Here is a 13,621-nt window from a genome sequence, read left to right as displayed (position 1 = left end):
CAAGATGAAGGTCTGTCGTCGACCCTAAAGAGCCAGTAACCATTAACGATCCGATGCCAAAAGCAACGATTATGTATCCTGAAATCTGCTTAAAATGAATCATTAAAACCAGGCTCAACGACGAAACGATGTGTCGTAAGTGATATGGACCAACGTTGCCTGATCTCTGCAATAAAAGAAACACGAATGGATGTTAACGGTATGCGAGCGAGTTATACGCGAATAATAGCGCGTTACTCTCGGCTCTTGTATGGTGTTATACGACCTTACAGCGACGCTAACGTTCAGAGATATCGTCTGCTTTTTGTACCGCTACTTTTGCGACGCGCTCATCGTCGGTGCTGCAATTTCAATGAATCATAGACTCCCAAGAACACCGTGCCTATATTTCACAGGCTACTTAATCTACAGGCCTTTATGACTACAACGTCGACATAAAAACGTCTTTCCTTCTAAAACGTTTGGATTACTTTCTACGAGGGGTAGATTTCTAAAGAAAGATTCGACACGGTTCGAGTTTCTACGTTGCCCGAAGTAAATTTTTAATTCAAGTTTCCGGTACGAAAGGCAACAGACTCGCGGTAAAGCGGAGCAACAGGTGCCGCCGTTGGTCTGACTAGAATCGATCAGAGCCACTGCCCGCGTAAACTAGTCCACGGACGAAATTAATACGACACGCGACTGCTGCACAGCTGTTACTAAATACAATTCTATTTTACCTATGTGCCCGTCGAGCAGTCGCCAAAGCAGGTACCGAAACCCAGCTCCCACGCGCTCGCGTAACAATCTCGAGACATCGAGACCAGTCTCCCCGGAGCCAGTATGCAGCTAGCAGACTACACAGGGCGCTAAATCAAATCGACTCGAATCACTACTGGGAACGTGTGATACACTACTCTCGATTGTTCACGAAGCACAGTTTCAGCAACGAACGAGTCGTGCAACAGGTACACGCAGCGAACCCGGACTCGACCAGCTTCTAATCGGCCCACGCACTCACATTCGGTCTGATCGGTTGCGTAATCGGGATACCGCGATGTCAAGACGACATCGATGGAGAATTCCGAGCGGTCAACGTAAAATCGAGATGTCACGCCACGGCGAGAAGAGAAGATAAACTTCGCGTCGGTCAAACGTTGATCTCGACTGGACAGGTGCCGAGAAAACACGACGATCACGGTCAAAAGGCGAAAACGAACTCGTGCGCTGCTCGCCGACCCTATACTGGCGCATATTGCCGAAGCACGTGCACGCGTGGCGTATTGGAGTTGCCAGAAAGAGGCGAGGCGAGACGAGGCGCGATGCAAGCGAGCTAGCTAACTCACTCGCTTGCTCGCCAATGACTCACGGCTTCTGGTGCGTGAGGACGCACACGCGGATCGACGTCGGTGTGTCGGGAGCCTGCGTGACTCGAGTTTCGAGCAATTGCTGTTCGATCAAACCGACTAGCCAAGGTTTACCGGTTCTACTCGCGGCGAGACAGTTGTTCGAGTCTCTGTTCGGCGGAACAAACATCTATTCGACGAATTTACGGTGATCCGTACGTGATACCTGATTTTCGTGAGAATCGATCAAACAGCGATGTACCGAAGTTGGCTGTCGCTGACATTGTGAGAGCAATCACAACCAGAGTTCGAAATAAACCGAGAATTTTCAGCGGGCTCGTTTGACGTGATCAGTAAACGAAAATAGAGGTAGAGCGCGAGATAAATCCGCGTGGACAAAGAACAGCGGGAGAAAAATCCAGCGACGAGAGAACCTTGTTTTTTAAAAACGCCTGGAATTTGGGCCCGCGGTAACGAGTTAACGGGATCTATCATCGCGTCGCTAGAATCTATGCTAATTTCTTGGTTCTATGACTCGGTGGATTTGCTACGCTCACAATCGGAGACTTGTTTAGATCGTATCTAACGTAACTGCGTGTTAGCCTTAAATCGCGTATTCGTAAGCCGGAATCGTGGTGGATCTAGAGTGTTCACGATCTGGTCTAGGTCTAACCGAATATGTAAGAGAGGAACGCCAATTTAATTCCGCTATGATATTATATCGCTGGCGATGTTTGGAAAATAGTCGATCCACAAGTAGGGCCACGTGCTCCTGTCGTGGCATGGATCGTTTGAAGCGCGATACGCTCGTAAAATCTGTATAAGTCAGCGTAATACAGGCTGCACCGCTTATCGGTCTCTGAAACGCAGCCGCGAATTAAATCGGTGACGAATAGCAAATCCGCCTAATTCAGAAAGCTTTCCGCGAGCTGCAGCCGCTATTTGGCAACTGATAAACCTATAAATACGAGCACGTGCTCCACGTTTCACGAACGAGTGCAAGAGAGACGACTGTCTTGAATAAACAGCTGCTTGCTAGATTATTCGGATCCGCTCAGGCTGGTAAATCAGTCAAACGATATTTCGCATCGAGTGACGCGCGCGCTCTCGTAAATCGATAAAAGTTAAACGCTTGCTTACACATGGTCGACGCCTATGCGATTTCGTTGGGCGAACAACAGTCGAAAATACGCGTGTCAAACGACTCGTCGACGCGTATCCGTTCGCTTTTATCGCGTAAATTATCGACGTTCATAGGCGTAGGCGCTTCGATAAACGGAGGTGCGGTCGAGCGCGTAAACTTTGATAGAAACGAATTGGTAACGATTCGCCTGCAGCGTGTAAAATTAAAGGCACGACCTCTGTTAGAACTATGCCGCCAGAGAACCGACTACCGCCGCGTTTTATTGGATTTAAGTGAAAGCGGGACAACGACGAAGTCTCCGATGTTTCGTAAGTTCAGAGACGTCGATACAGCGGCTCCGAGTCGATGATTAATAAATCAGGGAACATGCAACAAGTAAAAGTTTGCTGGACGGAAGCCGCGGCGAAGACGGCGCTTACGAAGGTCTGTAATCGATAAGTCACACCTTTGTTCGCTCGTGTTTGTAGTCTAAAAACGAGGGAAGAATCGCTCTGATAATAGACGTTACGAGACTTTCACGGCGATCACGTGAATTACTTCGTCTTTGTCTCTCGTTCGCAGAAACTGGAACGGATTATCGAGGTAAGAACGTAGACAAAATCTGCAATGATCAGGCACAAAAATCTATTTCGTAACGCTTTTGCTGGCTAGAAGAAATCACAGGTGAAGCCTAACCCGGAATTCATTAGCGATACCGATCTAGGGACGTAAATTATTAATTATCTAAATTTACCGCGTATGAATCGGGCATGACGACGCGCTTCTTCGTTCCCACATGTCAAGGATTTATTTTTGAAACGAGCTACGACCCGCTACCGGGTCGAAATAATTGTAACAAGCGTTTCTAGCTGACGTTCGACCTTGTTTTTCCAAGCTAACAAGCTTAATTCGTGGCAGCAGGCGGTAGGAAAAGAGAAACGACGCCCACGCGTTTAACGTGTCCAGAAAAGCAACGGTCAGTTGGATTTCCTACGCACGAGCTCTCGACGAAAATGGATCGGTAAAATTTTTCCGAGAAGCACGGCACCTGAGGGGCGCAACGATCGTCCCACGCTAAGGGGAATGAAATTGAATCGAGAAGCCTAGCGACCATCGAAGGCCGCGCGGATTCGGGTGGCTATAGGTGGCATAACTGTAAATCCATCTCGGTGGTTATAAATGCAGCCGAGCACGAGGTACTGTCCCATACCTTTCTCTTGCAAGCGCCGCGATGCTGGAAGGAAGATCGGTTCCCTTCCCCGCTACTCTGGCCAATTAATTCGCTATTACCGCATTGCTGGTCCGTAAATCACGGAGGATAATTACTAGCTGGTAATTTCACCGCTGTTCAGTTACGCTTGGGATAATGGATAGGTTGTGAAGCGTTTCGGTGAACAATTTCGCCATGATCCGATCTTGTGCCGATTCTTTATCCCGTTTCGTCGCCTTTTTTGCTTCCTTTTTCGTGCCGTTCCTCTCGACCTACTCATCGAGAATATTCTATTCGATTCGTTGATCACGTTGATTTTGTGAATTCAATTCTCCTTCTTACCGATCAAAACGATCTCCTCTCGCTTGATAATCGCAGGGTATGAGAATGACGCGATTCCTTGTCGCCTCAACTAATGGAACGAGATAATTATTTCCGGATAAGCAACCCGATATCCCGATTAGAGAAACTCGTCGATCGATGAAACGCATTAGACAATGTACGGCTAATTGAAAGGCGATGGGATTCATCGATCGTTCGAGCGGATCGCGCAAGTGTCAACAGACGTGAGAAACTCGAAGACTTTGACACCAAAGTGTGTCAGCGTTACGAATACGCCGCTGGAGAGGGAACACCGATTCGCTTAAATGCCATCAGGGTTTACGGAAGCTCGTTTCCTTCTTGTCCTTATCTTCGCAGAAAGCAAGGTGAATTATGGTTCTTTTTTATTCGCGATAAAGGACATCGCGGTTGCTATTGAACGCAACGGTATCAAAAACGTTTCGACACTTACCTCCACGTGTGCGGCGAGAATCCTGAACACGTATCTCCGCATTGTAGACAAGGTTGCCCCTCTTCGACGTCCGTGATCAGGACACCCTACGATCAAACAAATAAAAATACATTTTCGATTTTTACATATCGCAATCACGGCGAGTCTAATAATATCCGATAAAAATGATAGTTGTTGCGATAAGGTCGCGTTAATTGCAAAATGGTGAAAGGTCTGGATCATCTTTGTAAATGTCAGTCGCCTACGGCGTCGTTCGATGATACCTCTATTCGGCTACGAATCGACGCTCCGATCTAACAGGGATACGTTGCTCTCTCGATCGTAAAGAATAAATAAAAAATAGGAAAAGGAAAGAGCTAAGAGCATGAAAGACAGGCGCGTCATCTTCTCGCACGATCGTGACGCGTTCGTTAATTACGTCCGAAGCGGGACAAGGTCGGAGTCGCGAGTCTTGTAATTGGGAAAAGTTTTTAATCGCGCAGCTCGTCGTTGTTCGTGACAACGGATCGCGCGAGTATCCACAGCGTGTAGCCGTACTTCCAAAAGCGAACGATCGTCTGAGATTTCCCGGCAAATCGGAAGAGTTTGCCTTTTAAGACGTTTCACGCGGGCTCTCCCACGTTGTTGGCTTTAAAGAATCGTTGGGTGACATTTGGACGCGGCGCGACAGCTTCCAAACGCGTCGTCGCGAACGTTTACGAAGCGGAGATAAAGGGAAGCAACGACGATGGAAAGCTCGAAGCGCGTTGGATGCGTTCAAGAACCTTCCGGCCGGCATATATGGTCGGTCCGCCCACGTGAAACAGGTCGCGGCACTGGCATCGCCAAATATCGAGTAGACAAGTAACGCGCCATGGAAAATATGTAAGCCGATGTGTCTCTAGCTGTCTATATATAGGAATCTTGAATAATGATCCCCGAGCGAACACGCGTCGCCTAATTAACATATTTTTCGTCCTGACTCACGAGTGAAAGGACCGGGTACTCGTTTTTTCTCCGCAGCTCGCACTACCAACTGGAAATCACCTGAAAACCGAGCGCGCGTACCTTGCCGCGTTTGATTTATGCAGCCGTTCTTTCAAGCACCGTCGGACATTTTAATCTCGAGTCGAGTCGAGCTCGAGTTGTTTTCCTCGAGTGTGCTGGACTCGCGTCTCGTTTTCGACGCTGAATCATACGCGAAAAGGCAGACGATTAGATCATTTTTCGAGTGAAGAAAAAAAAAACGATTTCAGGAACGTACAGAACGAGATCCTCGGTGACCATGTAAATTCCTCGTCAACGTCCGTACGTTGTCGCTATTTCGTCCACGCACAGAGCGCATGTCGTTGACTCCTCGTCCGTTTATAGCGCGGTTAACAGCTTGGTAAGCGAGGTCGCTTCGGTCGTCGCGATTCTATCGACTTGCATCGTTAACGACGATGATTGACGATCGTCGATTATATGGACAAAGGCTTGGCGTTTTTAACGCGGCGGTTGCGAACACGGCTCGAGGAAAGATGTGATCCGTACGGCTGCGTACGTGTCCTACACGCCGCGCGACCATTCCACTTGTAGGCGGTTCGCTGACATTTCCATGACGTGTTAGCCAATAGATGGTGGAATTACGTAAGGACATTGAAAACTTGCGTTAAGCCGACTGAATGATAGACCGTTAACCCTCCGACCGACTGGATGGATAACTCGCTCGCGCGCGAAAAAATCCAAGCGGTGTAATTTTCGCTCGGACTAATTGCGCACCGCGACCGTTCTGACCAACTTTGACTCGAGAAAGTTCACGTCTTAGCCCGTGGCGAGCGGTATCCGTGCTCGAAGAAAGGCTAAATAGCCGAGTAACGGAGTGGATTAATTAAAGGATTAACAAGCGTTGACGGATAAAGCAGCGGATGGGTTTGCTTTCACCCTGATTGACTCAACAGCCAGCCCAGATTTTTGCGTCTTCGAGCGCTCGTTATTCCCTCGATATCGTAGCGGTGACGTCGCGTCGACAGCATAGAATTAGCGTTGCAAGCGGCAAGAAGATGTTCGAAAGAACAGAGGCGTATTGGGGTTGGTTTGGAATCAAAAAATTTCACTGGTCAACTAAAAATTTAATCAAAACTTTCTACATGTACTCGTTCATATATACGCATCTAATAATTCCATAAAGATAAGTCGGTAATTGCTCTCATAATTACTTTCACTTATTTCATACATATCCGTTGAACGTTCGACGAGCTCTCGTGTAGTTGTGCGTAGATATAATAAAAGCATGCATACAGCTATCTAGGAAGTAACGTGGATGATACCGCCGTATAGTTAACGTATGGCGTGAAGGAAAAAGAAATCGCGATACAAAAGCGTGGCAGGAGCGAACCACGACTAACGACCGATCGTCAACAAGAGCAAATCGCGTGAAACACGGCAAGAAAACGTTCGCACCTTCCAACGATCCACCAACACACTCGGCACGTACTGATTCCGTCCAGCGGCGCGTCGCCCGGTGAAAATCAGAAAAACAAAATTCCTCGCTGCGCCGGCCGATTACCAGCGTGCAGCACTCCGATTCGCCTCAGCTTTCGAAACCGTTACGAGAATCATCTCGCTTTCATCTTCTCCATCGATTTATGAATATAGCTTCTCGCTTCTGAACCATAAAGGACTGATCGAACGCAATTGACTCATGAAAATGCCATACCCCTTCGCGGTAATTCCAGACTCTTCTCGAAGGTGTAGAAACGCCTCTCCCTGGTATAAAGCCGTCTCCGCGCGTCGACCCTCTCTGTCGACGATCATTCTCCTCCTCGTCTTCGTCGCTGTCCGCTTCGTCCTCCGCCTCGTAACGCCTTCTCCTTTCCGCGTACGTGTCCTGTACAGGACGACGGCGACGCCTCCTCTCGGCCGGGCTCGTCTCCGGACTCGTTCGAATCCTGATGATCGTCGCCCCGTTTCTCTCGTGGGTCGACGTGTATCTACTCTGTAGATCTCGAGGATGTTCCCCGTTGCCAAAGCCGCTGTACGTTTCCAATTTCGTGCAGCTGCGTTTCGAGTCTTCTATCTCGTTGCCGAATCCTTCGTTCGAGTGTTTTCTGCCATGGAATTCTTGAATTCCCGTTTCGGGAGAGGGATCTCGGTCGATCTCCGAACGACCCTCCGGATTCGCACGGTATCTGCTGTTCTCTCGGAAATACTTGGCGGCGAAAATCCGGTTGCTCTCGTGCCACGACTTGGAATCGAATTCCTCGCGGTCCTTGGCATCCTTTCGACACTCCGCTTTCGGTTCGTCCCGTTTCGGCGGTGTCAACGGTCTGGAATGTCTGTTCGATCTTTTATCGATAGCCTCGTGATTTTTGCTCTTCGAAGACGTTCGCCTTTTCAACGAGGAGTCTCTTTCCAAATCGTAATCCTGATCGTTTAGGGGGCTCGTTCGGGTCTCGTCGTCTTGAGTCTGGAACGACACGCTGCCAAATTCGACGTATCGTCCATTAGGAGAGTGCCTTCTCCTTGGCTCGTCCAAGTTTCGAAAAGACACTTTACTCGGTTCGTTATCCTGGCCTTTGTGGACAGGTCTTCGATCCGCATCGTCGTTACGATCTTTGTAGGAAATTCTGCCAAACTCGACGGTCTTCTCCTTGAAGGAATTTTTACGACCTAAGTCGCCGCTGGAATGATCTTTGAAGCTAACTCTGCCGACGTCTGGCTCTTGATCCTTGTACGAGTGAATTCTACCTGAATCAAAGTCGTGTTCTTTGAAAGTGATTCTACTGACTCCGTCGGTATGTCCTTTCAGCGAACGCTTCCTCTCCTCTTCGTCGTCGCGATTCCTCGGCAGAATTCTCCCATAATCCGAATTTTGTTCCTTGAAGGAATTTTTCCTTCTTGCGTCGTAGACCTGCTCTTTCAACGAATTCTTCCTCGAGACGTGTTCCGGCTCCCTTCCGAAGTATTTCTTCTCCACGTCCTGGCTCTTGAACGAGTTTTTTCTGTATAAATCGTTTTCTTCGTCCTTGAAGGACGTTTTCCTACTCAAACTGGGCTCCCTATCCCGAGAGTGACTCTTCTTCGTGTCAGCAGATTTAAACGAACTTTTTCTCGTCACCTGTCGATCGTGATCCTTGAACGAGTCCTTTCTCCCTAAGTCGACGTCCGAATCTTTCAACGAAACTCGCCTAGACGATTCTAGATCTCTTCTGGGTTCTACGAGAGCTCTCTCGTACTTCTGTATTCGCACGTCGAAATCCTCCGGATTGCCATCGTAAACGTAACTTCTTCTCTTTGGACTGTTCTTCCTTCGAGAAACGTCGTCTTCCACTTCTCTAGGTCGTCTATGTGCTTTTTCCACACCATACGCGTCGGCTTTCCTCTCTGTAAACGAATCATTGGATTTCTCTATCCTTCGATCCACGGAACGATTTCTATTATCTTCCTGCTCGTACGTGTCCAGGTCTCGCAATTTAGATCTGCCAGATCTGCGCTCACCTTCTCGATCGTTGATACGATCTACTTGAACTTCGCCTCGACCTCCACTTTTCGACCTATACTCGTCCTTTTCCGGACTGTGCGAATCGCGCTCCGCTCTGAACTTCAATTTGTCTTCTTCTCGAGACTTGAAGCGCTCAATCATCGCCTTGATCCTTCGATCCGGCGATCTTCCATCGACCGCCAAGTTCTCGATCTCCTTCAGAAGCTGCTCCCTCTCGTCGTTTCTCTGCACGTCGTCTTTGTCGTCGTATTTCGATCGAGCCAGCTTCGACGTAACTTTCGAGGCGTCCGAGTTTTCCCAGCCTTCTTTCTTTTTCGATCTATGCGATGCTGCATGTTCGCGATCGATGGATCCCGTCCTCGTTCCATCGTCACGCTGCAACGTCTCCTCGTGATCATCGCAACGACCCTGCCTCGTGGAATCGTTCTTCGATCGTCCGTTGGTTAATCGAGAACCCTCGAATCGATCTGTTTGCTTCCTCGATCTGAGACCCTCGTTCTGCACAATGTCCTTGATGTCCCAGGCGCCAAAGTGTTCCTTACTCTTTTTATACAACAAGTCCGCGTTTACGTTGCCGTGCTCCTTATAGTCTCGACCGTTCTTGCTCACCTCGTCGTTCTGTTGCCCCGTCATTCCAAAATGGTAACGATTCGAGATGTTCTTGTACGATTTTAACGCGTGATCTTCCTGCTCGTCGGGCGAACGGTCCTTGGAATACGAGGTCACTTTGGAACCTTCCTTGATCGACGAGGAACCACGAAGAAGACGCGACATGGTCGTGTACAGCACCGTATATCAACCGTGTATCTACTAGAACCGATCGATTCGCGTCACGTTGGAAACTTTTCAAGGTTCCGTTACGGTTCTCCGCGAATCCAGTTTGCGACGTGTATTACCGCGTCCGATGACTTAATCGGGTTCCTTTCGATCCGTATCGCGAATATTCTCGTCGACAAGTCCTGTGAGGAGAAATCACACAGCTCGATCACATATCAGCGGCGCAGTTCACGGAGCGAAATTGTCCAGTCGCGACTATCGCGAGCAGAATTCAGCAGCGAGTGACATCGGTAGTCGGTCAAAGAAACTCGATGCGATGGTTTCGTTCGTTACGGCACAAAGACGACGACGACGACGAGACCGGGAGGGAAAAACACGCGTCGTAGACTCGGTGTCTCATCGGATTCTTTGATAACGTGGTATCGCGGATCGACGAGCCGCTATCGTGGTCGAGAGAAGACAGCTCTTCTCGTCGCTTCGGCCACCTCGTAACCGCAACAAACAGGAGTATCTTCGAATCCCTTTCGGTGGCTTCTTTTCGCGAGGCGAAGCCGGCTTCGGCCGAACGAACGGAGCAGACGACCCTGAAAGTCGTCTGTGGACTTTCACGAACGCGAGCACTTTGCCAGTCGGAGTCACCACGAGAGTGTGCACCGGAGGAGAGCGTGTTGTTCCTCTCCCCCTTCTCGTCCTGTCCACCACCTTCCTCCTCTCCCTCTTTCGCTTTAGATGCCTCGCTCTCTACGTCCCCACTCGCTGTCTCCTGCATCCTCCTCTCCTTTGCACCGTCACCTCCTTAGCTGTCCTCCGTCCTGCGGTCCTCCTCGAGGTGAGGCGGACCACTCGATTCTCCCGTTAATCCGGCTCCTCTCTGCGTCCTCCACCTCCACATCTGGCGCGACACGACCACGTGAGCTCGACCTCGCTCGAGTTCACCGGGATTCTGGGACTCTTCTCCCAGCTTTTCCGCTCTGTTCAATCAATTTCCATCCAAATCTCGATTCTCTTTTCTACCGTAGTCCTTCCTTCGTCGACCTTCAGTTTCTTTCGACACGTGTTACGATCGGAAGCAACACATTACGGCGAAACGACCACGACGACAGGGATGTACAATATACGCGCGCTCGTTTAGATTATGTTCCATCGAATGCTCGGGTAAATCGAGCAGATCTTCTTCTTCTCCCATTCGTGGAGCTTGTCTAATTACAGTCATTTCGCTGGGACGATCGACGCTCCTAATCGGCTCGTTTTCCATGCCACAGACCTCTCATCGGAACGACTCTCGGCGTTGTTTTGCCTCCTCGATTCCTGCTCGACGAACAAGTCTAGCAAAAAGTCGAAGAACGTCGTCACCGACCGCAGCAGCTCCTAATGACAGTGCGTCGTGGTTTAACCGACACTTGAGCGAGTGCGTAACGGCTCGGAGCTCGAACAGAGATAGGCGCCACCGTCGTTTAATAGCTGCGTTAGACAAAAAACGGGCAAGATACGGTGTCTTTCTCTTATCTTTTCTTTTCTCTTTTGAAACAGGGGTAGGGAGAGATGACAGCTGAAAATGGTCAGCGGGGTGCATCATCGAAGCGACTCGCAAGATGAGTTACTTGAGCTTGACTCATCGAGTCCTTAGAAAAAGGATCAGGTGATCGAAATAAGGCGGAAAACCAAAGAGAAAAGGACACAGATCCCAGGAAAAAGAGGCAGAAAAACGATCGTGGCCTTCCTTGGAAATCTCCTCCACGCGCTATGGTCATTCGGTCAGGACCAGGGGAACGAAAACCTGTTGGATGATTCACAGTATCCTTGAAAAACAATAAAAAAGTGCGCGTTTTTTCTCGGCCGCCCTCGGCAAATCGTTACCGAACGGAACCATCGGATCGTACGGGCGAGCAAAGTCCTTTCGCGTCACGAAAATACTCAGCGGAACGTTCGGTCGCGCGATAAAATCGTCCGTGCGCGTCTAATAAGTTCTCGGACGCGAGATCCCGCGGGTGTGGTTACAGGATTTATCGCGAATCACGGTCTGACAGGTACGTTGATTCGCACAGCGACGCAACGGCCAGCTCGAGGGACGCTTGATCCTTGCTTAATGAGACAGGATAATTCTACTTAAACGAGGAGACGTTAAGTTCGAGAGAATTCCAGCCCCGAACGTGGAGGGGTAAAATATCGTGGCATATCCTCCGCCGATTACCGTTCCCGCGTTATAATTTATAACATAGTCGGATTTATTGCGCGTGGGTGGCGACTCGGTTGTAAATTGACACAGACAGATAATTTTCGACCGGGTTTTAACACGCCGGCTGAAACAGCTTTCGTATATCTCTCGTTAATCGCGTATCGGCTCCCCTAAGTGGGCTGTCACTGTTACGCCACGCAGCTGAACAATTGCCCGTGGCTCGCGTATCGCGTTCCTCTCGTTTAGAATATGACTTACGACAACGGCACGCTGATATCTCGGTCGCTCTCGTTGGATAGTTGAGATTAACATAGGATTATTCTTAATGATAGACGAAGAAAAATTTGTCGTTCGTACAAATATTATACAGGAATTGGGCAATTTAACGCGTGTCTCGACGAACGACAGTTGCTGGTCGGAACCAGCTGACCGACCAGTCTGGCTCCGAAATATTTCCAAGCCTTTTCCAAACAGTGGTGGACAGATGGTCTAACAGAAGATTATACCCAGCATTCTGTTTCCTGTTTCGGTTCGAACAAACGCTACCCTCGATTTTTACGATTCCATGGAGTCGAGCTGGATTTATGCGTCGATCTTAACTAAAATGCGACGATCGCTCAACGGGTCCACGTGCCGCCTTTGCGCTCCGTTCGCTCGTAATTGCTCGATGAATTTCTAACCGCGAAAAACCTGTGAACCGGGACGCTCGTGCTCGTTCAAGGAAGAATCGGCAAGGGTATGAACGCGTCTTGTTTTTTCTCCGCCGCCACCAGAAATCGTGCTCGGCCGATTTCCATGAATTATTTTGTTTCACCGTGACGAACTGAGGTAAAAGTGCTCGCGGCATTAAGAATTAAGAGGCCAGAAAAAAAGAGAGCAAGAGAGGGGGAGGGAGAGAGAGAGAGTGGGAGAGAAAGAAGCCCGCCACTAAGAGAAGAAGGAGCATATCGGTCTTGGTTATCTAGGCTAAAGGCTATGAACGCGATCGATTTCACGAGCGATCTTTCCGTACGCATGAACGAGAAATCAAGGCCGTCGCTTTATGCATCTTCTTTGATGGTCGACGTAAACGACTGTATACCCACGCCTCCTCTTCTGCTTCCTCCTACACGTGATCCTTTGAAAAAGTCGGTCGAAGATCGATAATTAAATATCTTTGCTTGTTTGCGAGACCATGCAGGAGCGTATACTTAAAATATATCGACGACTCGATGACGATGATGAAGACGTCTGAAAAGAACAGCGACGTTTCAAAAAAGCGATTGATCAAAAAATACACCGAGTATTCGACATCGGTGATCGATGTCGGATACCTTTTCACGCGAATGGGAATTTCATAACAAGGAGTTTTCGTGGAACTCGCTGCTACAGCCCTGTGTGTGGGCCGCGACAAGGTCCTGTCACAACGCCCCCGCCGTTTTGCACAGAGAGGTCTAACCGCTTGGTGAACGGGGCCTTACGCGCGCGTATCGACCTTTTCGCCCGAAATGGTGAGACCGAGGATATCCGTCGAATCGACGGCTTACTCTTCGATTATCTGTGTCACGGAGAGACTCGATCGCTCCCCGCCGTACGAATAATCCAACAACGATCGTGAGCCTCCTAAGAGAACACCGCAGAAGGATCATCTTCGATAAAATCTTTATCGTTCCAGGATTCGGTTTCTTCGATCGGTTACGGATTATAGGAATTTGACAACGGTTTGAGAAAAAATGGAAGATCGACCACGAAGCGTAAAACCGCGTCGAGGCGTGT

The 13,621-nt window shown here is 49.1% G+C and overlaps 1 protein-coding gene across 2 annotated transcripts in view; it reads right to left on the bottom strand.

The window, feature by feature from the left end:
• Positions 1 to 13,621, bottom strand: part of LOC126924827 (four and a half LIM domains protein 2) — a 70,510-nt gene that overhangs the window by 43,420 nt on the left and 13,469 nt on the right. Inside the window, exons 1-2 of one of the 2 annotated variants that reach the window (XM_050739725.1) lie at positions 7,129 to 9,702; positions 4,452 to 4,537 (exon numbers count right to left, since the gene is read on the bottom strand). In XM_050739725.1, coding sequence (XP_050595682.1) covers positions 4,452 to 4,537; positions 7,129 to 9,687 — 2,645 coding nt within the window. In that variant the 5' untranslated portion in view covers positions 9,688 to 9,702. Of the gene's footprint in view, positions 1 to 4,451; positions 4,538 to 7,128; positions 9,703 to 13,621 lie in introns of those variants that run through there. The other variant, XM_050739774.1, reaches the window with a different exon arrangement.

Source organism: Bombus affinis, chromosome 2 (genome assembly GCF_024516045.1).
Source record: "Bombus affinis isolate iyBomAffi1 chromosome 2, iyBomAffi1.2, whole genome shotgun sequence".
Lineage (NCBI taxonomy): Eukaryota > Metazoa > Arthropoda > Insecta > Hymenoptera > Apidae > Bombus > Bombus affinis.
This window is presented reverse-complemented; position numbering and strand designations above follow the sequence as displayed.